The 27,129-nt window shown below is 29.4% G+C and overlaps 1 protein-coding gene across 2 annotated transcripts in view; it reads right to left on the reverse strand.

The window, feature by feature from the left end:
- Duox (dual oxidase) overlaps positions 1-27,129 on the reverse strand; it is a 160,697-nt gene that overhangs the window by 83,644 nt on the left and 49,924 nt on the right. For both annotated transcript variants that reach the window (XM_088275010.1, XM_088275009.1), the window contains exon 3: positions 17,453-17,533. In XM_088275010.1, the coding sequence (XP_088131136.1) occupies positions 17,453-17,533 (81 nt within the window). The remainder of the gene's footprint in view (positions 1-17,452; positions 17,534-27,129) is intronic.

Here is a 27,129-nt window from a genome sequence, read left to right on the forward strand (position 1 = left end):
CTTTGTTACATCAAATGAGCGATATATTGCTATTAAGTTGAGAAATTTTATAAAATTCTTTAGTTATTTCATTCACAATGTACTCATTTATTAATTTCTTTTTATGTGTATAACAATTATGTATGACATCAAATAAAATAAAAAGTTTAATTTTAAATTCAATTAATTTGCATTATACGTGTGTTATTATAAAACATAAATGGGGAAAAATAATAAAAACAATTCTTGAAGAAAAAATACTTCAAAAATAAAAAAAAAAGGTTCATGGTCAAATTCTTAAAAATTATCTTAGTTTTTACCTGCTTAATTAAAGTAAGTTTAGTATAGTAAAACGTTTGTATAATGTAAACCTTTTCATGAAAATAATAATAAAAATCACAAGATATATTTTTCTTTTGTTTGAGAACAAACTTGTAAAAAATTATAAATCGTCAACTGTCACAGGTTAAATAATCAAATAATTATTTCGTTCCGCTGTCGCAAAAGATGAAATTATGAATTGAAGCGTTTAATGAGAACTTCCTATTTATTGTTTACATGGTACATATCATTTATCATATGCCTGCCTTTGTGTGTGCTCAGATAGTGTGGATAAAAAGCTTATTTTTATAAATCGATAAATAAAGACTATCGCCCTTGAGACGACAGATCCTTTTGTTTTTATGTTTCGACGAAACAGAGCATACTTTTAACGAAAATTGATGATGTTTTATGTACAATAGTTTTAAAAAATCGCTGTCCTGATTATTCAAAACCAGCATTTATAATAACTTTGCATTTCGAGATTTGTTGCCATATTTTAAAATGGTTTAAATTTTATTCATCTCTATTTTGAATTGCTTGAAGATTTATTTGAAAAAAAAAAATCTAAATAACTAACCATCACGCCGCTTCCCCTCAGGGGTAGGCAGAGAGAATAGAGCGCCACACCACTCTGTCCTTGCAAACATTCTTGCCTCTCCCACGTTCATGCATCTCCTCATACATACCCGCCGATTGTTACGACTCCTAACCTGACCACTTTCAAGTATTTGGCATACCTGATCGTGCCATGTTTTTCTCGGTCTTCCTCTGCTTCTTTTCCCAATAACATTCGCCTCATAAATTTGTCTTCCGTTCTTTCCTCACTCATTCGTTCTACATGTCCAAACCATCTCAACACACCTTTCTTAATTTTATCGATAATGCTTATCTCAGCTTTGCATTCCTTCCTTATTTCACTATTCGCACATCTATCATACATCGTTTTGTCGCACATTCTTCTGAGAGATCGCATTTCGACTGCATTCAGTCTACTTTCATCCTTCTTTTGCCAACTCCATGTTTCACTTCCATACATTAGAGTAAAAATTAGCTAATCTAGTAAACGTACCGCATAATGTAACACGTCATTATGCTACTTTTCGTTTAATTTTATTCTATTGTATAAGACTTCTTTAATCAGTTTATTCATGTAAACACGATAAGTTTCGAGAACTATAGATATTGCCATCAACAGGTGAAAATACTATATTTAGCTAGTTTTTTCACTTACTTATGAGAACATCCCTAGTTTCCAAAACTATTTCTTTAGCTTATTTAAATTTTAAATTAAAAATGTATAGGTATTACCAGAAATGACTGCCGAATCAAAAACTGAAATTATTTGTGTCTACATGAATAAACTCAAAAAACTGGTCTGATTCAAGTGTAATTTTTTGTATTTAATGGATAATTAACTATTAAAACTTTTAGTTGTGAATAAAATTTAATTAAAATATTTTTTTAAATCACCAAATTAATGTATTTAATGTGTCATGTCTCATGTCATCGAGGTCGTCAATAATTTTATTTGATACATCATCTTACATCGACAAGTTGACAACATATTTATCATATTTGCCGAAATAAGATAAAATCTACATGTGTAAACTAAAATAACACATATTATTTTTTGACATCTCATCAAAGATGAAGAAGAATATGGAAGTCTGGGCATTTACGGGGCTTACGACCGTCATAGGCTGGTTTGAGTGATCACTTTACACACGTGTAACATTCACCAATTCTACCCATTATTGACAACCACACTACTCAAATTCTTGGAAGTTCTATATATATATGAACCAATTTAGAAACCTTGTTCATGAATCACTAAAACTTCACTAGAGACATCTATTGGTGAGATGTAAAGAAGCTTTTTATTAAGCAGAAACTCTTATATTAGTATGTGAGATCCGAATCCCGGATTATAATCACACACATGAGAAACGCCAGAAAATACCATTTTCATTTTTATTATTAAGCTTATAATTTGACCAGATAATTTATTTACAACATTTTGAGTGTGTCCAAATACTTGTTCACAAAATCTGGATTATCTCCAATTACAGGAGTTATTTTCATATTATTTTTTGACATCTCATCAAAGATGAAGAAGAATATGGAAGTCTGGGCATTTCGGTCGTAAGCCCCGTAAATGCCCAGACTTCCATATTCTTCTTCATCTTTGATGAGATGTCAAAAAATAATATGAAAATAACTCCTGTAATTGGAGATAATCCAGATTTTGTGAACAAGTATTTGGACACACTCAAAATGTTGTAAAATAACACATGATTGAACGATCTACCGAACATTGTCATTATTTTCTAACGCATGAAACACATTCTGTAACACAGTTTGCCGAATGGCACGAAGGCGTTATTTTCTCGTGTTAAGCAACCGCGTTTATGTAAAGTAGGCATGTCGTCGAATCGGCGTTTTGCTTTGTTTTGGCAGCAGATTGATGAAATTCTGAACAATAACGATTGCACGTCGAGCGAGATGATGTATTACCGGACAAATTATTGCTCTCACCTGTCAAATATATCAGCAGGTCTATTATGGAGGCCGCGTGAATTGAAAAATATTCAAATTTTAATTCACACTCCAGCTTTGGGTTACCTTTTGAAACTTGACTTATTTTGTCATTTCAACATTCATAAACAAGATGTACGTCAAAACGGTGTATGGTTCTGCACATATATAATTATTGCTGTTTTATGGTATGGGTTCTTGTTGAACACCAACTTAATTTAACAGAAGGGAAGCAAAATGAAAGCGGATTAACTTTTAACACAAATTTATTCAGTTCTAGAAAATTACAGTCAAGAAATATTTAAGAATAATCGCGTGATTCTAATGTGAGAACAGTCGGAGGACGTGTCGATCACTGGACGGGCGGTGACGGAATGTGACGTTCTGGTTCCTGTTCGGGCCGAGCTCGGTTTGGGTGTTCGATTATGCTCGTTCATTCGATTGTTGTGGGTTGCCACAATGGCACAGAAAAGCGCACTTTAGCTAGTATTTTACTTAAATACGGTATATAAAGTATCTAAATTTATTTTTATTAATATTACACTTTTTCCCTGAGAGACTATCTTATATTTTCAAGTAACTCGTAGCGCTTTAAAAAAAATGTTAATAGTTTTTTTTTCGTTAATTAATTTCACTTGGTAAATACCACATTTTTTCTGAAAATGTATTTCGGACACGTATTTCGATGCATTCCGTATTATTTTCCAACATCAATTGAGGGATTGAAAATGATGCGGAATGTATCGAAACACGAGTCATACAATGCAGGTAGGTACTCGTAATACTTCGAATCAATTTAAAATAATATTTCATTATTGTTTATAAAATTTATTTTGATCATTGGTGCATAGTGTACTGCATCATGTCGACTCAATGATTATAAAGTTATCGAGTGAAACGTTGTTTTGAAAGGGTTTCAAATATTCCTCTTAGGTATAAGTGGGTAACATTCATACTTTATTCAAACACTTATACTTTTATATTTTGTATATTAAAAGCATTGATTACTTTGTGGTTTGGTAATATAACACTCTCCTTATCATCCATTGTTTACTTTTTGTAATACACAAAGTCAACAACTTTTACTTTTGTTACTAAATTAAATAATAATAATAATAAAACCCTTATCCGCACCCCAATGGTGCATAGGGCACTGCGTCATATAAACGCAGTGTTATCTTGATCGTTTACACATGAAGGAAAGGTGATCAGCCCTCCGCTTCAGGTACCAGTCCAGGGTAATATTGAATAAATATGACAGTGAAAAAATCACTTATATCCCCCATTGGGAATCAAACTCGGGACCTCCAGAACGGTAGCCGAGCGTGCTGACCATTACACTACGGAGGGGGACAAATTAAATAATTAGAGAAATATTTTATACGCACCTACTTAAGTTAACAATAAAAATAATTTAAAAAAAAAACTTAAGTATTTTAATCTTCACACCGTGCAACATTAATAACTACACGTACATATAATCCGGTTAAAAGTGTTAATCTGCACGCATTACTAGGGTAATAATAGGTTACAAGACAATTATTGTTTGTACTTACCTTTAAATCAATTTTTAATCCATTAAAAATAAACTGAAGCATTCGTGGTATTACGATAAAAATCAATATCTGGTCAATATACCATTTTGTCTTTTCCGTGTAATTTTATACAAACTTAATTATAATGTGTTTGAATAAATTGTTTATTTACTATTACAAATAATTGCTAAATATTTCTAACTGTGGATTGATTTAGATAGTAAACAGCAATTATCGTTGTGAAAAATTGCGTAAAGCAAATAATTGAATTATTTATTTTCTTAAAAATCGAGTTTAATTGGACATTTTTTAATGTAATGAGAGTTATATTGATGAAATATACGGAATATATTGTTTTGAAGAAACGTATTTTATTCAATACGTGCTTGAACAATTAAATCTATTATAATTTATATTTGAAGTACAAACATTGTGATTTTTCATTTTATAATTGAAATACAATTTTTTTTTTAAATCACTATGAAAAGTGATTTTAAAACGAAGTTACATTTAAAGTAAATCTATTACTTACAAAAATATCAATGCGCAAAAGAAAAAGACTTCTAGGAAGTAATTTCTGTCATTAAATCTTTGAAAAAATTTTAAGCGATCTTTTTTATTTTTTATCCTCCTAGACCTTTGTTGGAAAAAGTATCAGAGGAAAACCGAGAAAAAAATGAGAAGATCAGGTATGTCCAATACTTGAAAACGGTCAGCCCGGGAGTAGAAATAATCGAAGGGTATGTATGAGGAGATGCATGAATGTGGAAGAGGCGAATAATATTTGCAAAAACAGAATAATGTGGCGTTCTTTTCTCTTTACCTACCCATACGGAGAAATAGCGTGATGGTTTGTTGATTAGTTACATAAACCGAATGCATGTCGCTCACTCCTTTCAAATACGTCATTTATCGAAAATCGTCAATTTTCAGTTGTGCATGTTTTCGGAATGCCCAGAAATGTACTATATCCCAGCAAAAGTGGCCTATTTTTAACATAATATTTATCCGCTACAGGTCAGAAAGTGTTGTTTTTGCATTTTAAAGAAAATGTATTGTTTAATGATTTTTTAAATATACTAAATATTTTTCAAATAGAGAAAAACATTCAGGTTTTACCTAAAAAGATCTGTTGCATAGTAAAAAGTTCAATAAGTGGCTTGACATTCATTTTTAATACAGTTTATTATATTTTTAAACATTACAAACGATCTCCTGAAAAATCAAGTTTTTTGATAAATGACGTTGTTGAAAGGAGTGAGCGATGTGTAAAAAAACTTTTTTTAGCACGTTTGTTAGAAGCACGGAAGACTACTAGTTACATCGTCGTATTTAATGTTAAATGGTAATAAATTTCCTTTGCATCAGTTGCGGCTACTGATAAATTTATTGTGCTCGAATTACAGAAGCTTGTTCTCAAAGCGACAATTTTAATGAGCTTAATGCATATTTGAAATAGATTGTGGTTTCGCTTTCGCCAAGATAAAATTTCTGACACTGCTATAAATTTAGCTATCAGTAGTTTGTTAACACGTTATTACAAATCGATTGAATAATTTCATAAAAACGATGACGAATTTAGATCAAGCATTTTAATGCGAATTGCAGTTTTTTTTTAATAGTTTTAAAACTGAATGAAAAACCAAGAAGACAACAATATTGAACACCAAAAGAATTAATTTTTTTAACTTTATAAAAATTAACTACTGCTTATTATTTTTATCCTAAATTATATCGATTTTTTTCTTTTCCTTCAAGCATCATTTTTAGTTGAAATAGTAACTTTAACACTTTTTTTTATTAAACAAATACTTATATAAATATCGAATCTGGGTTTCTTTCTTCTCTGGGAGTTATTTTACTTTCTTTTTGACATCTCTATAAAGATGAAGACGAATATGAAGTCTAGTCATTTACAGGGCTAACGACCTGTACTAGATAAATAAAAGCTCGGTGTTTGAAAATGATGCGGAATGCATCGAAACACGTGTCACAGTAGATTTTAAGAAATAGTGGTATTTACTAAGTAAAACATTAATTAAAAATAAATAAAAGCTTTCTGAAGATGGCTGTTGTGAACTCAATCACGGAAGGTCATGAGATGGATCATATGTATATGTATCATACAAAACACAAAAAAAAAAATTAAGTTAAATTATATTACCAACAAACATAAGCAGTAAATAATAAGTGTAAGTCACTCTCCAAGCACAAGAGCTTAGTCTCTGTATTGGAGTGAACTGCGTTATTAATTTTAGGATTATAAAAGTAGAATTGTCTAAAAAATTAATTAAAATTATTTAAAAAAAACTTTTGTGGCCATTTTAAAAAATATAAAAAAATTAAAATGTATTAACCTGCAAAAAATAGAGAAGTATTTTTGTCAATAGTAGATAGAATAGTTAATGTTACACGTGTGTTAAGTGATCATAAAACCAAGCTATTACAGGTCGAAAGCCCCGTAAGTCCTTAAAATGCCTACACATCCATATTCTTCTTTGTCTTTGTTGAAATGTCAAAAAAGAAACGCAATACATTATATAATTCAGCCACGTCACACATGATTGCATTACTTACAACAAACTAGTGGGTAACTTATAAGTAATTGATTATAATACTAAGCATATGTTATAAAATTTACCCTCGTCACAGGAAATCCCGCAAAGGATATTGATTGCAACCATTTATAATTTGTTTAAACATTCATGGTGGCCCCTAAAAGAAACCGGAACTCGAAGGAATTTTCTAGATCGATGACGGAACTGCTTAGAATGTGAAACATTTTTAATTGTTGCATGGTTATTGCGGTGACACACGCACAACCTTCGTATTTAAGGCGAACATTTTGCAATTCAATTAATAAATAATAAAAACATTCTACTGAAAATATATCATAATGGTTCAGAACATATATGTATACGAGTCACAAAATTGTTTATTATAAGGGTTTGAAAATGTATGATGAAATGCCTGAATGTATGAAGAATAAAAAATAGTCTGAAAGAATTTTAAAATAAATGTTTTGTTATTAGGGGTACCGAAAATAAATCCATTATTTTTATTTGACACATATTTTTTAACATAAATCTCGCATGAGACTTTTTACATTACTCCTTTATTTATTTATTTATTCTCCTCTATTATCTTAGACTATCTGCCATCTCTCGGATAGTTTTTCAATCCCTTTTTTGTAGAAACTTGCTAGTTTGGACTTGAAATGTAAATCTAAATGATTTTCGACGTCTTACAATTTAACAAGAAATTCTAGATTGTATTGTATTTGTTGCTAATCATTTGAAAAATGCGAGCATATAAATGTCATTGACGAGAATATAACGATTTCGAATTACCCTTTTCGTAGAGTTTCTCAATGAACACGATGAATCATCATAATGTAATTCCATTAATCCGACCGTCATCAGACATAGGCATGTGCGTTAGTAGTTTGCGTAACAATCTCTGCAAATGCCGGGAAAGTATTCGAGGAATGGACATATCTTTGACCAACGTATGTAATCCACCACTCAATAAGTTAGTAGAATAACTGATAAAACGATGGTCGATTTTTTGCAAATTTTTCTTTCATGTAATTCCCAAAATACGCAGGTCAAAATATCTATTTTTGGTCACTTTGGGCTTTCTAGATATTTCCGAATATGACTCCTGAGTAAAGCGATGGATCCGTGTTTCATCCATTGTGATATACCACATTAAAAATCCTATATATTACGCTGAAACAGTTCCAAATCGAAACACTTATAAAAGTAAACCCATTGCATGAGATTTTGGAAACTAAAAAAGCCATAAAACAAAATTTAAATAAATATTATTATAATCAATTAAATTGAAGTAACAGTCCTATTTTTGATATTTTTCCAATTTCTGTTCCTAAAAATTCCGCACAGTAGCTTTTTGTGAGTGTTCTCCACTTTACGTATGCGTGCGCGGCTTCATACTGTTTTTGGGTGATTCCATTAGTTGTAATCTGGGGTTGCTACGCATTGAATTATAAAAATAACATTAAGGATTTTTTGCGGAATGTGTGGAAGTTTTTGATGAGAGTATTTTAATGTTTAAGAATTTAATAAACTCTGATAATGACAAGGTTCTTGTCGAAACCGGTAGGTTAAATTGTATGAATAAAAACGTAGTTAAAACAAAGTTATTTAATTTTATAATGTTAATAAAATGTGCCACGAAGTATATGCGGATAGCATTCAAGAAACGAAACACTTATTTTAAAAATGCTTTTTGTAAAGTTAGTTTTTCTTAACGTCGTAGATTTTACGATAGTCTCGTATTACATTGTACATTGAAACAAGTTCAGTGATCTAGAATTAACAGTCAATTTACCGGAAAGGCGTGAAGTACTTTAATTAATTAAACGTTTGACCTATTAGTAACGACTTTCAAATGTCAGGAATGTAGTAATTATGAAAAACGTATTAAAATTTTAAAAAATTAAAAAATAACTTTCCTTAATTTTGACTCCAGACGTGGTCCTAGCATCGCAATCACACTTTATATATTGCATGCATACTTTAACAATAAAAAATATTATTATTTACATTAGAACGTATTTACATTAAGACAGTAATTGGTATCAAACACCCACTCCCACATATTAGTAAAAATTTCTGGCAAGTTATCACATTTCAAATATAGTCATCATTAAATTTTAAATACATTGTGATTTAAAGTTATTTTGATATAATTGTTTAGTGGCCTTTGCACACTTTTTCATGCGAAACGGGTGTTGTGAAAAAAAAACTTATTAAGAAATTAATTCATTCAGTGAAACATCCATGAGTAATAAATATTCTTAATTATTCATTACTTATTATGAAATTAATATTTTTAGTATATATATATTGAGTGTAGTTTAATAAAGAAATCATGTTATTAATAAATTATTATTTAGTTATATGTTGATACGTGTGTGGATAATTTATAATCTGCATTCATTTTAAGTGGATAATTTATAATCTACTTTCATTAAAACTTGCGAAAAAACAAAACTGTTTTAAAATAGGTATATAATTGTAACACTCAGTTACAATTCACCACTTTCAAACAAATACTGCATTGACGATTTGGATCTGCGGTATTCTAATGCAATTAATATTTTCAGGCGTTTCCTCGTATGTGAAATTATTCGGAAAGATTATGTTATTTATAAAACAAACAAAAAAACAAAAGTATCATGTATAATGGATTGCTTTATATAAAATTGCTTTTTATAAAATTTCTAAGATGGTAGCAATGACATTTTCACGTGAAATGTATGAGTTGAAGTAATGCGATTTACTTCAACAAAATTGCTTTATTTAAATTTCTACAGACGGTACCAATTACATTTGCACGTTGAATGCAGAAATTGAAGTAATGTGTATAAAAAATCGTGCGTGGATTGGCGAATGTATCACAGTATATAAAGTTACCACTTAAAGCTGTTTTTTTTTGAATATATATATTGCCCAGTCCTGAGCGTGGTGATCTGAGATATCTTGCACTTGATACACGATTCAAGACAGCGCTAAACGAGGATCGCGTTACCTCCTTTATCTGATCAGTCCATCGTGCTTTTGAGACCGAAGAACTAAGTGATATTTGACGTCGAATACCTCTGATAACGTTACATAACTCTTAAGAATGTATACATACATAGGATCAGAATTACATCAAATACAAACTTTATTACAGATCGCCCGATGGGTGTTCCAAAGCACCGATTGGTGATTTGTGATTAGTAACAGCGTATAATAGGCGTGTTCATTCTAATTCGGTGACTTTAATTATAGTTCTGTTGGCCCCATACATGGAGAGAAATGAGCGCTTCGCATATTTTGATTTACCAATTAACATAACCGTAGTATTAGACTTACGTGACCTAATTAGTTCACAGATTAAGAAACTGATTCAGCGTTTGACATTATTTATCGATTGGATTCTGTTGCATTACTTAAACACATACCCAAACCAAACAGGCGTATCTTTGAACCATTTTTTAAACCAATATGTAGCGTTACCATTATCTTAAGTTTGCCGCTGTATTTCGTCATGTGTGTAGGTGCCACTGTAAATATGTAAACGGTCAATTACCATTTTTCTTCTGTGAAATGTTATCATATTTTGTTTACAACCAGCAAGATAATGATTTATCAACCTGTGCTATCTGTATATTTAATTTATTCGTAGTGTTTTGTAATTAAGTCTTATGAAATATGAAGACAAGAGATTTTATCGACGTCGGTTCGTAATTGACTCTGTATTATTTTAAATATTGCATTAGTTTTTTTTGTTGTTCATAAATTCAATTATAAATGCAGTAGGATATGATATTTTTTATATCATTATATCTATACATAAAAAATACTTTTGATTGCGAATGGGTGCTGTTATTTTTTCGGGAACCCAATTGGGATGGTATTCGATCCTTTTGCTCGGTTTATTTTTCCTTCCAGCTTACGTTTTTGATGACAATTTTTTTAATTTGTAGCTAGAAATATGCAATATGCAACTAAATTTCTACACTAATTAGCTTTACAAGATCAAATCTTTAAAAAAAACCCTTTTCTCCTTTTATTCATACTGGGATATTTTTTTGGTTAGTTATTTTTATTCATTTGTATTGAGATATCAATAAAAATCTTGATATAAATAATTCCTATTTTGCTCCCCAAATCCAGAATTTATGAACAATAAATACAAAGATATTCAAAATATTATGAATTACAAAAAACGAATTTACGACGTTTTTCGAATTCTATATTCATAACCGTAATTTCAAATACTCCCTCTCCTCATCATTCATCGTTCACTTCTTGTAATATCACTTTTTAAATGGTATTACCTAAAGCGAACGAAATGATATAAGGAGAGTGTCATATTGTCATACCACAATGTTAACAATGATTTTTAATATATAAAATTAGCATTTGAATTTGTTAGAATTTGCATCTCCCGTCTGGAACCCCCAATACAAAAATACATTAATCGAATAGAATCTATACAATCAGAATTTAATTCACATTGTAATATTAGACGGATGGTTGAATTTATGAATTTACCCGCGCTCGTAACACGTAGGAACACTGCTAACCTTATTTTCCATTATAAATTTTTCAATTTATTAATTATGTAGATTGCCCAGAGCTTTTATTACTCATCAATTAAAGAGTCCCGGGAGCAAAGACCAGAAACAAAATGCACACCAATTTCTACCAAAATTCATTTTTAAATCGAGCCTGCGATATGTGCAATGTAATGCTTAATGAAATAGATATCAACAATGTTTCGTTTAATACTGTCTCTTTGACTATTTGATAAAGAAAATTTTGATAAATACATTTAATGTAAGTTTATTTTAAACTTATACTTTTATGTAATTGACAGTTTATTTTATATTTTTTGATTACTTAAGTGAAATCCTGTAAATGGAATTTTATTTTTAATTTTTTTTTTTTTATGTTATTTTTGTATATATTCTGTTAGTTTTCTAATAAAAAAAATAAATAAAAAAACAAATATTTCATTTACACAGATAGTCTCGATATTTGGAATGTACTTAATACTATGTTTTATATATACCAAATTATCTTCTATATTTTCTAATGTATAACCATCGATTTGCAATAATCGTTATTTAAATAGCATTTTGAGCTGCAAAATGACTTATGGTAGCGATAAGGAAATGTGAAACAAATGAAGGAAATATCTGATTGCTGTATTGACCTTCTACAAGCTTGTGGAAGTGAATTACGACGACATACGTCTATACTTTCTTTTTTTCCATATAAGCCTTGTACGTGCAACATACGTCCCACATACTCGCACGTGGTAAGCTACCATTCGGAAAAATAGTAATGGATCAAAGGGACATTCATTTCGTCGATATGTTGCTAATTTACAATGTTTGCCTTTCTTTCTAGCGTGTATGTATTAGGGTATTTGAAAGTTCAATGGCTACTGATATTTAAATCAATCTTATCTAAAACATATTATATTACAGGCATAAAAACATTCACAATTTCATCGAGGCTCAGTTCAATTCGCCACTGATAATTGACGTTTTTGTTTACAACTTCCTTCCAAGAATTTGAGATATGTGGTTGTCAATAATGGGTAGAATTGGTGAATATTACACGTGTGTAAAATGATAGAATAGAATTGGTGAATATTACACTTAAATAAGCCTATGACGGTCGTCAGCCCCGTAAATGCCCAGACTTCCATATTCTTCTTCATCTTTGATGAGATATCAAAAAATTATGTGATGTATTTGTGCTCAAATTCACAAAACCTGTTAAAATTTTAACCTTGTAATGTAAATATTTGTTCACAAACGCTGAATTTGCTCCACTACCGGTTTTGTTTATTTATATAATTTTTATTATTATTAACATACACTAACAAACTAACCAACTATCACGCCGCTTCCCGCAGTGGTAGGCAAAGGGAATAGGAAGCCACACCAATCTGTCTTTGCACACAATCTTCGCCCCTTCCACATTCATACATCTCATACATTACACGCCGATTATTCCGACTCCTGACATGACCACATTCAAGTTTTGAAATACTTGATCATGCTAAGTTTTCCTCGGTCTTACTCTGCTTCTATTACCAACCACATTCGCCTCATAAATTAGTCAAACTATCCTTTCTTCACTCATGCGATACAATAATGCTGCGATAAAAACTGCAAAAAAAACAATTAAGCTTTTACGAATAGGTATTGTATTATTGTGTCTTGTTTTGCATACTGTTGTAGAAGTCAGTAGCGTATAACATACCTATTCTTGTATGATTTTCATAAAATTATTATTATTTTATTATAAACAAAACATAATGTTATTCTTATTTTAGGACGTTTTAAAATATTTATTATTTCAAAAGGGTTCGGTCGCTAAAAAAAGTTTGAGAATCGCTGATCTGGGTTGTTATGTCAATGAAAATATTGATTGCGAGTCCATACAATTAATACGTTTGCAGATTCTCATCTCATGTATTCTACCTTCATCTTTTTCAAATCATCATCTTCCCTGGAAAGTAACCTTCAGCAAGCCGTATGTACTTGAATTTCTAACAAACGTTACCTTTCAGGATGCTGATTCATCAAGTTACCAGAATTCATAAATAATTTATCGTAGTACCTACCTTTTTGAGATCTTTGTTTATTGTCTATGTTCTAATTGCAAATTGTAGTTTGCAATTCACCGTCTCAAGTAGTTTTAAATACTGTCAAAACATTGACACATCGAAAAAAATTGTTTCAATCGTAATTGTTATGTAATTGTAAGTAATCATTAAGTTTTTATTAAGTAATTATAACCGTAATTTTTAAGGCCCAATTTAAGATAAATCGCAATTAAATTTTCTTTAACCGAGGTAATATTAACCGTAATTATTTTTTTTTACTTAAAACACCGTTTTTGTAATGAAAAAAATAGTTTTTCTTTAAAATAAATATTTGGTTTTGAAAAGCAAAGAGTTATTGAAAGATATGGAGTTGAAAAAAAAATTTATTTAATATATGTATATTCCAAAAAAAATGTGCAATGAGATATGTCTGACCCCTTGCGCGGCCGATCGCATAATAAAATGGATGTTTGCGAGTTCTCTCTTATGAAAGTAAGAGGTCATCCATTTATTACTATCAATATTTTCACTTCCTTTTCCATACGATACAAAAATAATGGTCTCATTGACATATTGCAGTTGAATTTGGTCTAGTATTTTTTTTATTTTTAATATACCTACCTTTTCATTTAGTTAAACTGGAATCATTTATAATTACCCTATAAGGTAATAAAATGTTAAACTATTAAAGTAAAATACAACTTATAGATGCTTATCTAAAATAAACGGTTCTAGTTTTTTTCTCGTTTTGAAGAAATGTTATTTTTTTACATAAATATCTTATCCTAAAATGTGATCTATAGAATTAACCTGATCACCTTGCCTTTGAGTAATTGACGATCAAGATAACGGTGCACAATCGAATATAGTGACCTATCATCTCAAGGAAAAAATGAAAAGGAAAGGTCTAATAATAGTTTTCAAACTTCAGTTATATAGATAAACTAAAGAATTACACATCGGCAATGGCGTGCGTTCCGTAAAGGCACATAAACAATGCCTACCCTTCTTTATTAGAAAAACTAGCCATATAGTAGTGACGGAAATGAACATTAAACTTTATAAAATCAAACAACTTTGTTTGAACCACTTTTTTATTATTAGTAGACTTTTTAACCTACCGGTTTCGACAAGAACCTTGTCATCATCAGGGTTTATTAAATTCTAAAACATTAAAATACTCAATTACATTCCATTACCAAAAACTTACATACACTCCGTAAAAAACCCAAAATGTTATTTTGACAAGGTTCTTGTCGAAACCGGTAGGTTAAAAAGTGTACTTACGTGTGCTAAAAAAGGCTGAAATTAATGATACTGTAATTGATCGAAGATGAGTAAAATAACAAGATGTGTTTTGTATTGGTGCCCTCTTCAATGTGTTTTATAACAACAGGATTTTATAGTGGTTAACAAGGTTTGTGTTATAAAACAAACTCTGAAGAGGGCAACACGTTGTTGCTGAAACAAGTTGGTTTATATTAATAAAAGTGACTGGATAAAAAAACAAAGTTATTTTATTTCTCCAAATAATACAGCTATATTTTTATTGATTCATTTATTTTATTTATTTAAACATATAACGCATATAAGCTACATATATAATATTCCCAATGAGTAAATTCCACTACTCGTTTAGAGACATGGGATTAAGGTTAACACGACTGACAAAATGTAAAATATAGAACAATTTTCCCAAAGAATATATTACAATAAGCCACAAAGTTAGTGCTTTACATATTCAAATATAAATTTAAAAAAATATTAAATATTACTAACAATATTTTGAGTGTGTCCAAATACTTGTTCACAAAATCTGGATTATCTCCAATTACAGGAGTTATTTTCATATTAATATAAGAGTTTCTGCTTAATAAAAAAGCTTCTTTACATCTCACCAATAGATGTCTCTAGTGAAGTTCTAGTGATTCAAGAACAAAGTTTCTAAATTGCTTCATATATATAGAACTTCCAAGAATTTGAGTAGTGTGGTTGTCAATAATGGGTAGAATTGGTGAATGTTACACGTGTGTAAAGTGATCACTCAAACCAGCCTATGACGGTCGTAAGCCCCGTAAATGCCCAGACTTCCATATTCTTCTTCATCTTTGATGAGATGTCAAAAAATAATATTACTAACAATATTATATTGAACTGTCTTAAGTGATTACTTATGTTACTTTTTGGACTTTATTCCCATTTGGCAATACATTGTAATCTCAGATTGAGAATAAAAGCAAGGACACTTCGGCTGTCCAAATTTAAAACACAGTAAGGGACATTTTTTGTAGTAGGTTTTTTTTTGCATTTTTGGACTAAGTAGAGTCTACTTAGTCCATAAATGCAAAAAAAGCCTACTACAAAAAAATGTCCCTTACTGTGTTTTAAATTTGGACAGCCGACTTGTTTAGGATACTTTTGACAATGATTTGGACGATTGTTCAAGGATTTTACGTTTCCTCATTCCTGGTTACTCGATTGCCAAACGCAGATATATTTTTAATATGACATGCTCGTGGCCTTGCCATTAGAAATTAATAAATAATGATTTAGAATTTACGTAATTCGTTATTAATTATCAACAGTGTAACTAAAATTTAATTTTATACAATACGAGTAAAACGTAAATCATAATTTTAGAGAATTGAGTAATGCATTTTTTACCGTCAAAATACTTATTTATATCCCTGTATTTCATACATTTTTATCATTTATTTAGAAATACCTTCTTATACGTAATTCGTCATTTATATTTGTGAAAGTATCTATCACTCAATATTCCAGATGCACTAGTTTATGTTTTATTTTAAATAAATGATAAATAGGTTTATTCGATGAAAAAGTATTAAAGAAACGTCATTCTGTTATTTTACTCATCTTCGATCAATCACAAGTATCATTAATTTTAGCATTTTCAAACATACGGATGGCATGTGTTTGACATTTCCGACAAATAAAATATAATAATATATTATGATCTAATGTTGATCAGTAAGCGAAAAAAAATTGTAAAAATCAATTCTACTTCTTTTTCTAACCCTTATCCGCATCCATTGATGCATAGGGCACTACATCCTATTAACGCAGTGTTATCTTGATCGTTACTTACATAACTGCAAGGTGATCACTCGCTGCAAGGATCATTTCAGGGTTATATGAAATGATTAAATGAATATTAGAGCGTAAAATCACAAATATTTATTTCACTCCCCCCCCCCTGGGAACCGAACCCGTAAACTCCAGCTAAACACGCATACCATTACACCACGGAGGCGGACAAATATAAATTATTTGCATTATCCGAAACCAACTAAAAAACTGACGTTCCGAACGAACGAACGTGCAAGAAATTAGGGTTTTTCTAAAAAATCTTGTATTTGTATTTTTAAGCGTAACGAAACTGGTCTACGTTTAAATTGATTTTAAGCACTAGGAATACAAAGCAACGATAATTTATTAGAAAAATTATAGTTCCAACTGGATAAGGTTAAGATACAGAGGTATCAGCCTACATCTTTTAAACTTTATAAAATGAATAAACTTTGTTTTCACTACTTTTTTATTAATACAATTTAACCTACCGGTTTCGACAAGAACCTTGTCATTGTCAGGGTTTATTACGATTTTTACGGAGTGTGTGGAAGTTTTTGGTGAGAGTATTTAATGTTTTTAAATTAAAATAAACCCTGATGATGACAAGATTCTTGTCGAAACCGGTAGGTTAAAGTGTATTAATAAAAAAAGTGGTGAAAACAAAGTTAATTAATTTTATAAAGTTTAAAAAATGTGCCAAAGTATCTGCGGAAAACATTCAAGAAACTAAATCTTTTAGACTTTTGTTAATAGGTCAAATATTAAAGGTAAATCTGAATACAGATTGTAATGAGATATTTTTTTTAATGATCTTAAATTATAGTTTAATAATTGATTAAACTTACCAACGGCTCCCCAGTCAGGATGTGCTCGGTTGTTGAACCAACCATCGTATCTTTGTTTTTCTGTATGACTATGTAAGGAATCTGAAACACAAATATATAAAATATTAATATACAACATTTTGAGTGTGTCAAAATAAATCTGGATTATCTCCAAAAAGGAGATATTTATTACTTATCAACATTTATTACTTTTTACTATTTTTTGACATCTCAATATATGTGGATAAAGAAGAATATGTGTGTTAAGTGATCACTTAACCAAGCCTAAGACGGTTGTAAAGCCCAGACATCCATATTGTTCTCCATTTAAGTATGTTGAGATGTCAAAAAGTAATATAAAATATTAATGCTTTATATAAATATCACAACTACTATAAACACTAAAAAAAGTTACAATTATTTTTAAGTGATGAAATTAATCAAGGGTTAGAACACGTTTTCCACAAATTTATCATTATTTTCATATTAATTTATATTATTATTTTAAATTGGAATTTCAGCAAAATTAATGAAAAAACTGCAAAAAGGCAAAAGGTAAAAAAAAATCATCAAAATAAAAATCAAGAAAAGTTCGAATATAATCATAAGATAAAAACTGCCTTTATGAATGGTTGCTACATTGCTGTGTTAATAAATAAAGCGATTTGCGTAAGAAAATATTTTTTTCACAAACAAGTTAGTGCCAAAAAATGAGGATCAAAATATAACCTTTGTGAATAAAAACTCAATGGACCTTAATATAGTGACTTGTTTTATACTATCGAGGATCTGAATTTATTTTATTTATAACATTTTGAGTGTGTTCACGATAAAATAATCTGGTCAAATTATAAGCTGGATAATAAATAAACAAATTTATGAGGCGAATGTAGTTGGAAAAAGAAGCAGAGGAAGACCGAGGAAAATTTGGCACAATCAGATATATCAAATACTTGAAAGCGGCCGGGTCAGGAGTCGTAATAATCGTCGGCTTTGTATGAGGAAATGCATGAATGTGGAAGAGGCGATGAATGTTTGCAAATACATAGTGGTGGGCGTTCGATTCTCTCTGCATACCCCTGTGGTAAGCGGCGTGATGGTTAGTTAGTTAGTTTATAAAAAATAAAGGATAAAATTAAAATAAATATTATTAAATTTCAAACTATTGTCTACCCATGATATTTTGTTTTATTATTGTATTTATCTGAAAATGCTGTGCCAAATTGTGGCAAGTCATAGAGTTTATTGACATTTCAACGCCAAGAAATCGTTTTATAAAAAAATGATTCATTCTGCACGTGCACTAGTTCATAACAACAATAAAAATAAAACTTAAAATTGATTGACTGTCATTTTTTGTTTTATTTATGTATACACAGAAATCAGTCGATTATCGTGAGATTTACGTTCAGATATAAAAAATATAAATAAAATACTGGTTCAAATATTCAATATTAACTTACACAATGAATACATTAAGGTTTTTTTTAAGATATTTTGTGTTTATTTTGACTATAAATCAATCACATGAAAATATTCCTTGCAAACGCTTACCATATCTATTTGAAACCTCAACTTATAGATAGGCATTATATGCATGAATTATGTACGGATAAAAATAAATAAAAAATCCTATAAATTTTCTTAAAATATTATACAAATTTGACCGAATAATTGCAATTTCCAAAAAATGATCCAGTAAAAATATTGTTAATCAATTGTTGACTATAGTGAGCAATCATACAAGCAAACGTTAAAAAAACCTACTCAAATAGCCTGTGCATGGGTGTATAATAAATATAAAATACATGTTTTAATTTTTACCAGAAGATGAAAATATCTGTGAGTAATATATTTAAATATATATATATATATATATATATATATATATATATATATATATATATATATATATATATATATATATATATATATATATATATATATATATATATATATATATATATATATATATATATATATATATATATATATATATATATATATATATATATATATATATATATATATATATACATATATAAACTCATTAAGTGGTATATTCAAGTGTTTAATTTTTTATATATATATATATATATATATATATATATATATATATATATATATATATATATATATATATATATATATATATATATATACATATATATATATATATATATATATATATATATATATATATATATATATATATATATATATATATATATATATATATATATTTATATAAATAAAACTCATTAAGTGGTATATTCAAGTGTTTAATTTTTTTAAAATAATCAACATGTCATTCCACAAAGTTAATGACGAATCAATAAATAATATAAAATACATACATTACTGAAAATGACGTAAAACACAATACATAATTGGGAAAAAAAATTGAAAAATCAAGAAAAAATTTTAATGTAAAGGAAAAATAGGTGAAAACAAGTCATAGTTTTTTTTAAATATGAAAATTAATGTTCGAATATTAAATAAGAAACATTAGAAAAAAACGCTTAAACATAATTGTTAATAACTAAAAATTGACATTGCAACAGGAAAACAATAAAATATTTTTTCTTTCAAGAAACACATGCCAATATCAGACAATTGTATACGACCTCCCACTGCAAATCAAAGAGTGGTAAATCAATAAGTTATTTGATCATAAATCAAACATCTCATAAATGCACAAACTCACAGTCCGTCAAAGAAGCAATATCTTTGCAGCATCCAGACTATTTTTCCTTATTATTTTATTATGATTATATATATGTATATATATATATATATATATATATATATATATATATATATATATATATATATATATATATATGTATATATATATATATATATATATATATATATATATATATATATATATATAAATAATAATTCACACCTGCTCTGGATCAGTGAGTTGCTTAAAATAAGTTTTCTATATTTTACGATTTCAACCAAGTGTAGACTACCCATTGGACGTTAATTAATATAGAGTAAAAAAAATCGTCTGACACATACTAGAGGCTTATAATAATTTTCGCAGGTGTGTTGCTTCGTGTGAAGTTTCATATAAAACCTGTCCTTGATATTACTATATACCGAATATAATCATACGATAAAAAACTGCCTTTATGAATGGTTGCCCCATTGCTGTGAACTAATAAACCGATTTGCGTAAGAAAAGATTTTATTCACAAGCAAGTATGTGCCAAAATGAATGACGATCATAATATTAACTTTGTGAATATAGACTCAATGGATCTTTATATAGTGACTTAATTTATAATGTCGAGGACGTTAATTTATTTTATTTAAAATATTTTTAGTGTGTTCACAGTAAAATGTTATGAATAAAATAATCTACTAAAATTATAAGCTACATAAAAATTTCAAATCATGAATTCAGACGTTTTCCAGCATGTATAATAATCCGGTTAGGATCTTGCATACATCCAAATAAAAGTGTCTCTGCTAAATAAAGATGGTTTGTCAACTATAATACGAGTACATTCAAACGCAATCCTGTCTCTGAATTATTCTTCACTTTATTCTCTTCTTCTTCTTCTTCTTCCTGGCTCTACCCCAACTTATCGTCTTTGTAGACTATTGGGGTCAGTTCTTCTCGTCCTCTGGTTGTAGGTCTCTGTATCATATACGAAGTCACCTAGACCATGCCCTCGAATCATGTTTTATTTCTGTCGCATCCATGATTTTTTTTGGTCTTCCTCTAGATGTCGAGAAAGATCCATGGCGATCGTCTGGTTTACAATATGTTCAGGTTCTCTACGTCCTGTGTGCATATACCATCTCAATTGCCTTTCCTCTACCTTACTATTAATGTCAGATTCACTCAGGCTTCCACGAATGCGTGAACTCTTTATATTGCTTCTGAGGAACACTCCAGCTGACCATCTAAGCATTCGTATTTCAGCCGTTTCTCATTGCCTAGAGTAGGTGTTATACATCGTCTAGCATTCGGAGCTATAGAGGAGTGCGGGTTTGACAATTGTTTGCTAGATTTTTTTCTTAAGCTTGGCTAGCATTTTTGGATCATAAAGGACTCCCGTCACAGATCTGAACTTCATCTACCCCACACTAATTATATGCAATAGATCTGTTGCACATCCTTTATCCGTTTATTTAAGTAACAGTAGATATTTAAAGGAGTAGCAATTCAGTATTTTTTTCTCTATTTATCCTTCATCTTATTCTCATGGGAGTCTTAAATAAAAATTGACCAGTATACAGTATCTTTTTACTGAATGTGAGAAATTCAATACCCAAATTCAATGTATGTATGTAAACCAGATTACGGCTTCGGGTTCCGCTGGACATTAAATTTTTGCACGGCACGATTGAAAGTTTCAATATGGAGATCATTATTGAATAAATTCTGGTTTGTGCTTTCATTTATGGGACCGCCATTATATTTTTTATATCCCATTCCGCACAGATCTGGTTCACTTGCGTGCTTTTCATTCTTGTTTTATTTGCGAGACGTATTATTTGGTGAAACTTAATTGAGACAACTTTGGAACTTGCGGGAATGCGATTATTTTGAGAAAAGGAATTCGGGTACCGTAAGGAAATACATAATTATAAGAATGAGTAATTTGCGGAGATAAAATTAATAAATATGAATTGTTGTTATTTTTGGCATTAAATAATTATGAGAAGTTTTCAGTCTGTAATTATGCGTAACTGTAAGGCGTTAAATTACCGAAAGTGTTTACCGTCTTCAAATCATTAAAATTTGTGGCTTTTACAGAAGTAATGATACGGAGTAATGTATGCCAATTTAATGTCGTTATTTGAACATTTTAAATGCAAGAAACATCATTACGCACGCACATTCACGCATACTCCACAATGATACTCCCATGATATTCTTTTATACACAGTCCATCAGTTTACAACCCTGGATAATTCATTGTACTATTATTTATTTTCATACTACCATTATTTAAAGTGATCAAAAAATATGTGTTACCACCACAAAAGGAATGTTTAATCCTTGCTATTCACGAATCGATTTTTAAGGATCGCAAAAAAACTTAAAAAAACTCAAATAAATGTTTTACCTGCCCAAATCCCCATTATTTTGATGATTTCTGTTATTCACTTCATAAATGTACCGTGCTATAAAAACCTAGTTTAATACAAACGATAAACATCAGTAGTGGCAATGATAATAAAAAATATACAGCAAATATGACACATCAAAAACGCAAGGGCAAAATATAAAAAAATGGCATTAAAAGTAATTATTTTTCTGATGACGTGACCTTTACCAATCAAACCCACGAATCCAAAGAAGCAATCTCATCAAGTTTTTATTGTACTATGTTAAAGAAAAAGTAAAAAAGACTTTAGGTCTGTTTTAAAGCTCTTACAGCCTCAGAGAGTCTTGTTAATTTGAGATTGACTCATTAGCATCGTTTGGTTAGTAAATTGTCATTTATTTCATACCGCATAAACAGTTGTTTAAAAAGCAGGTAAGGTGAATAATGGTCATGGTGTTAATTGACAAATTCTGATTTAAAACTTTTGATTACTTATTTGAGATTAATAAGAAGAAGAATGTTTTAAAGGATAAAATATATGAAAACAATATTTTGAGAGAATCTGTGACCAAAATCTTACGAATAAGAGGTTTGAATATGATTGGAATGAATAATGGATATTATAGACTGAGAGACACCCTTGTATATTTCTACGAATATTAATAACATATCTGATTATAAAATCATCCTGTTTTTATATTTTCACGTTTACATTTCATACAATATATTTTCATATATTTTTTTATAATCCTCTTCTTTTCTCTCTTACATGTTTCTAATTAATTACCATAGTTGGAATAATTATTATTAAAACGTAAAAAGGAGTTTTATTACATTTGAAATATAATTGCCTGTGTTTTATTTATTATTTTTTTTATCTTCTTATAAAGCGTACTTCATAGGGTTGCGACATGCGATAATAATTTCAAATGCATATATATTTTACAAATAAAACATATAAATTAATGTGTTTATAAAAGCAGTTCTAAGAGAATCCCAAAAAAATACGATTATGTTATGTATCCTTAGGTACACGTGACCCTGTAAAATCCTTCAGTTTAATTATAATTCTAAATTGTTCTAAGGATGATTTTTTTTACTTATTTGTATAATTTTTATGCAAAAAATAATTGATTGTATCTATTATTTACATAAATATTTGCATATTTAAAAAAAATTAAGTGTAAATTATTTCTGAGCGAAATCGCAAAGAGTGGATCGAGATGGTCTTAATCATTTCGAGGACGCAAGTTCGATGCCCTTCAAAGGGCAAGGCTGAACGACGACTTCAATGCAATGACTTGAATCATGGATATGTTACAAATTGCATGTAATTTGTTTACCTACATGAAAACCTTTGATCATATTGAAAGTTTTTATTTTATTTCCAAACCTTGGGGTGCAGTATGCAAGCTTCTAAAGTCCATATGAGATTTTTTTTTTTTTTGATCGTTTACCCTAACCTCATTAACAGAACAACAAAAAAAAGAAGAAAAAAGTTTTGGTTGTCAAGGTTTTAAACATAATTTTAATTAATTAAAAAATGTTTAAAATGTTTAATAAATTAAACATTTTAAACATTTTTTCAAGCATTAAAATTTCCACTTTTTCTTAAAAATCTATTGTGACACGTGTTTCTGTGCATTCCGTATCATTTTAAAACATCTATCGAAAACATTCACATTTTCAATTTCAGTTTTACTTAGTAAATACCATTTTTTCTTAAAAATCTATTAATACACGTGTATTTGTGCATTCCGTATCATTTTAAAACACCACAAAATGCACCGAAATATGTGTCACAGCAGATTTAACGAAATAGTGGTATAAAACAAGTAAAACTTTAATTAAAAATTGGGTACATTCGGCAGCCACAAAGTGCCGAATCAATGAATGAATAAATTAACTCCTGTATTTGATGTATGTATATGGTGAATGCATAAAGGAGCCGGTGTTCCTCTTAAAATCATTTGTAACATACAGCATATTACTTTTCATTTTTTCAACATTCAACATTGAAAAACGATATTTTTAATATATTGTATTATATTCCTGAACTTTCGGTAGAATGTGGCCTTTATAAAATGGATTTGGTTCTACGGTTAAAGAATTTAACACATCGATTAAGATCATTTTATATCGGCTGACATTTTAATGATTGGGAATTTCGAAAGAGCTTCTTTATAAAGTTCTTCATTGGTCGCTTCTTATTTACGAGATTTTAGGGAGTCGGTTTGGTATTAAATTTAATGCGCTCAAGATTAAGATTAATGTGTTTCAATAAATTAAATGTTAACTTACGGTATTTTCGCAACATGCAATCGTCTGCAAAAACGTATATAGGTTATGTATATGCCTATAATAAAATAATCTGAACCAAATTTAATACATCAGAGAACGGTACTGCAGTGAGATTTAAAAATACTCTTTAACACGCTGACTGCCAACTACGAGATAGGTCGTAGATTGCGTTTTTAGATAGTACGCCGACTACGAGCTATCTCGTACTGTGTTTACTTGCTATATTTACGTGCAGCTACGATAAAATTCGTGGTTTATCAGTGCTAATACGATGGCTTCTGGGAAGAGAACAAAAAATCAATGTTTACTTACATGATCAGAAAATTTGTAAATAAATGAACGGAAAATGTTTTTAAAAAAAGAAGTAAAATAATATTTTCGTCATTAATATCATTAAAAGAAATTGGCTTTTTAGACCGAAAATTTGAAAATCGCCATGGCACTCAACGTGTTCTAGTATCAATGGTATTAATTGTATTTATTTAAGGAAATATTAGGTTTAAATAATGGAGTGCTGGTATACAATACAGAATTTGGTTTATGTACTATCATCACATACTTAATAGGGGAAGGCAGTAGGGTTGGGTGAGGATATGAAAGCTGTCCCACCGCATGCCCAAATTGGATACAGAAGCATCGAGGCTCCCTGACATATCTGCTTTTGCAAACCAATTTTTTTTTAAATTAAGTTGCGAAATTTATTGAAAATGTGAAACAACATAAAATTGTATCCCACGATGGTGAGGATAAGGCATAGTAGGCACTGGTCATGTTTTTGTATGTAAAGCCAGTAATTCAGGGTAGGCACTGCTTTTCTGCAGACCTTTTAACTGCAGCTCCAGTACAAATATCCACGGAAAGGCATTTCGACTCACTTATTCAAGTGAACAATATTTTTCAAGCATGAACCTTATTAAAGGTAAACTGAGAAGTCGTCTTTACTAGTCTGGTAATGTCGGCAACGATGAAATCCGGTCATTGGTCAAATAAAGGATATGTGGAAAGAACTATATAGTTAATATATTTTATTGTATAAAATACAGTTTCACCAACATGTCAGTAAAAAAAAATATTCATTACAATTTTATAAATAAATATTGTAAAAGTGCTCTCGGTATGGTAAAACTACGTGAGGGTATTTGTGATTTATAATCTGTAGCAATAAGTATGATGAAATAATAAAATAAAATAATAAAGAAATATTAATTTCAACCTTCAAAATTGTTAGGGATGTGGATATGTTGCTGACATAGTGGCGAGAACAACATCCCGCAACCGTGCAAATACCCACATAGCCTGGCAAGGGTCATTCTAGAATAATCTCTCCTTATAAGTAGACTCACTTAGAGCTCCTAGTTACTTAATTTTACTGTCAATATGCCACAACCTGAACCCACAATAAAAAAAATAATAAAAAAATAAAAATATTAATTATTAAATATTATTTTTTATGGAAAGATAAACATGTTGTGTTGAGTCACATCTTCATATTTTATTTTTAACTTGTTTTTTTATATTTTCTCATTCGTTATATTTTCTCATTTTTTTATATTTTCTCATTTGTTTATTTTAAATGTACTTCTTACCTTATGTTTTCTCATTTATCTCTTTTAAATATGCTTCTTTTGCTTATTTATTACACACGTTTATTGTTTTTATATTTTGCCATGTATTAGTTTTGGTTATTTAAAAAAACATATATTTTTATAAATTTATTATTTGTGTTCCAGTCTTGTTTACCTTATAATAATAATAATAATAATAATTTGAATAATTTGTATAGCGACATTTTCGTAAAATACTACCTCAAGGGCGTATTTTATGAAAATGGCGCTATAATGGCGTTATTTCGTAAAATACTACCTTAATCCCATGTCCCAAAATTAGAAATAGAAATTACTCATCGGTAATATTAAATATATGACTTATATACGTAATATGTTTTGAAAAATAAATAAATAATGGTTTTTATTTTATTTTCCATATATGAATGCGGAGAATTTCAATTTCGGATGAAATATTATTATGTTACAACGACAAAATTGGTGCCATGCGTCATTCTTGGTTGATATCGAAAAAACCTTTGTGTTGGCATAAATAATAATAATAAGATTGTGAAACCCAGTATCCAAGGTTCATAAATCATCTCGAAATTCACCATTAATTTTATCTCGTGGCCGAAGACATGTCGCTAACACGACCAACAAATCTGATTAAAATCAATGCAATTATGTGGATGGGTGATTTTAAAGATTTTCGGCCAGCGTTTATAAACGTTAAATGATTAATGACAGAAATGTGTATTCAAAATAAAGATATTTT

The sequence above is a fragment of the Brachycentrus maculatus genome, unplaced genomic scaffold (assembly GCF_059751285.1).
Source record: "Brachycentrus maculatus isolate JH-2025_06_01 unplaced genomic scaffold, ASM5975128v1 h1tg000757l, whole genome shotgun sequence".
Classification (NCBI taxonomy): Eukaryota; Metazoa; Arthropoda; class Insecta; order Trichoptera; family Brachycentridae; genus Brachycentrus; species Brachycentrus maculatus.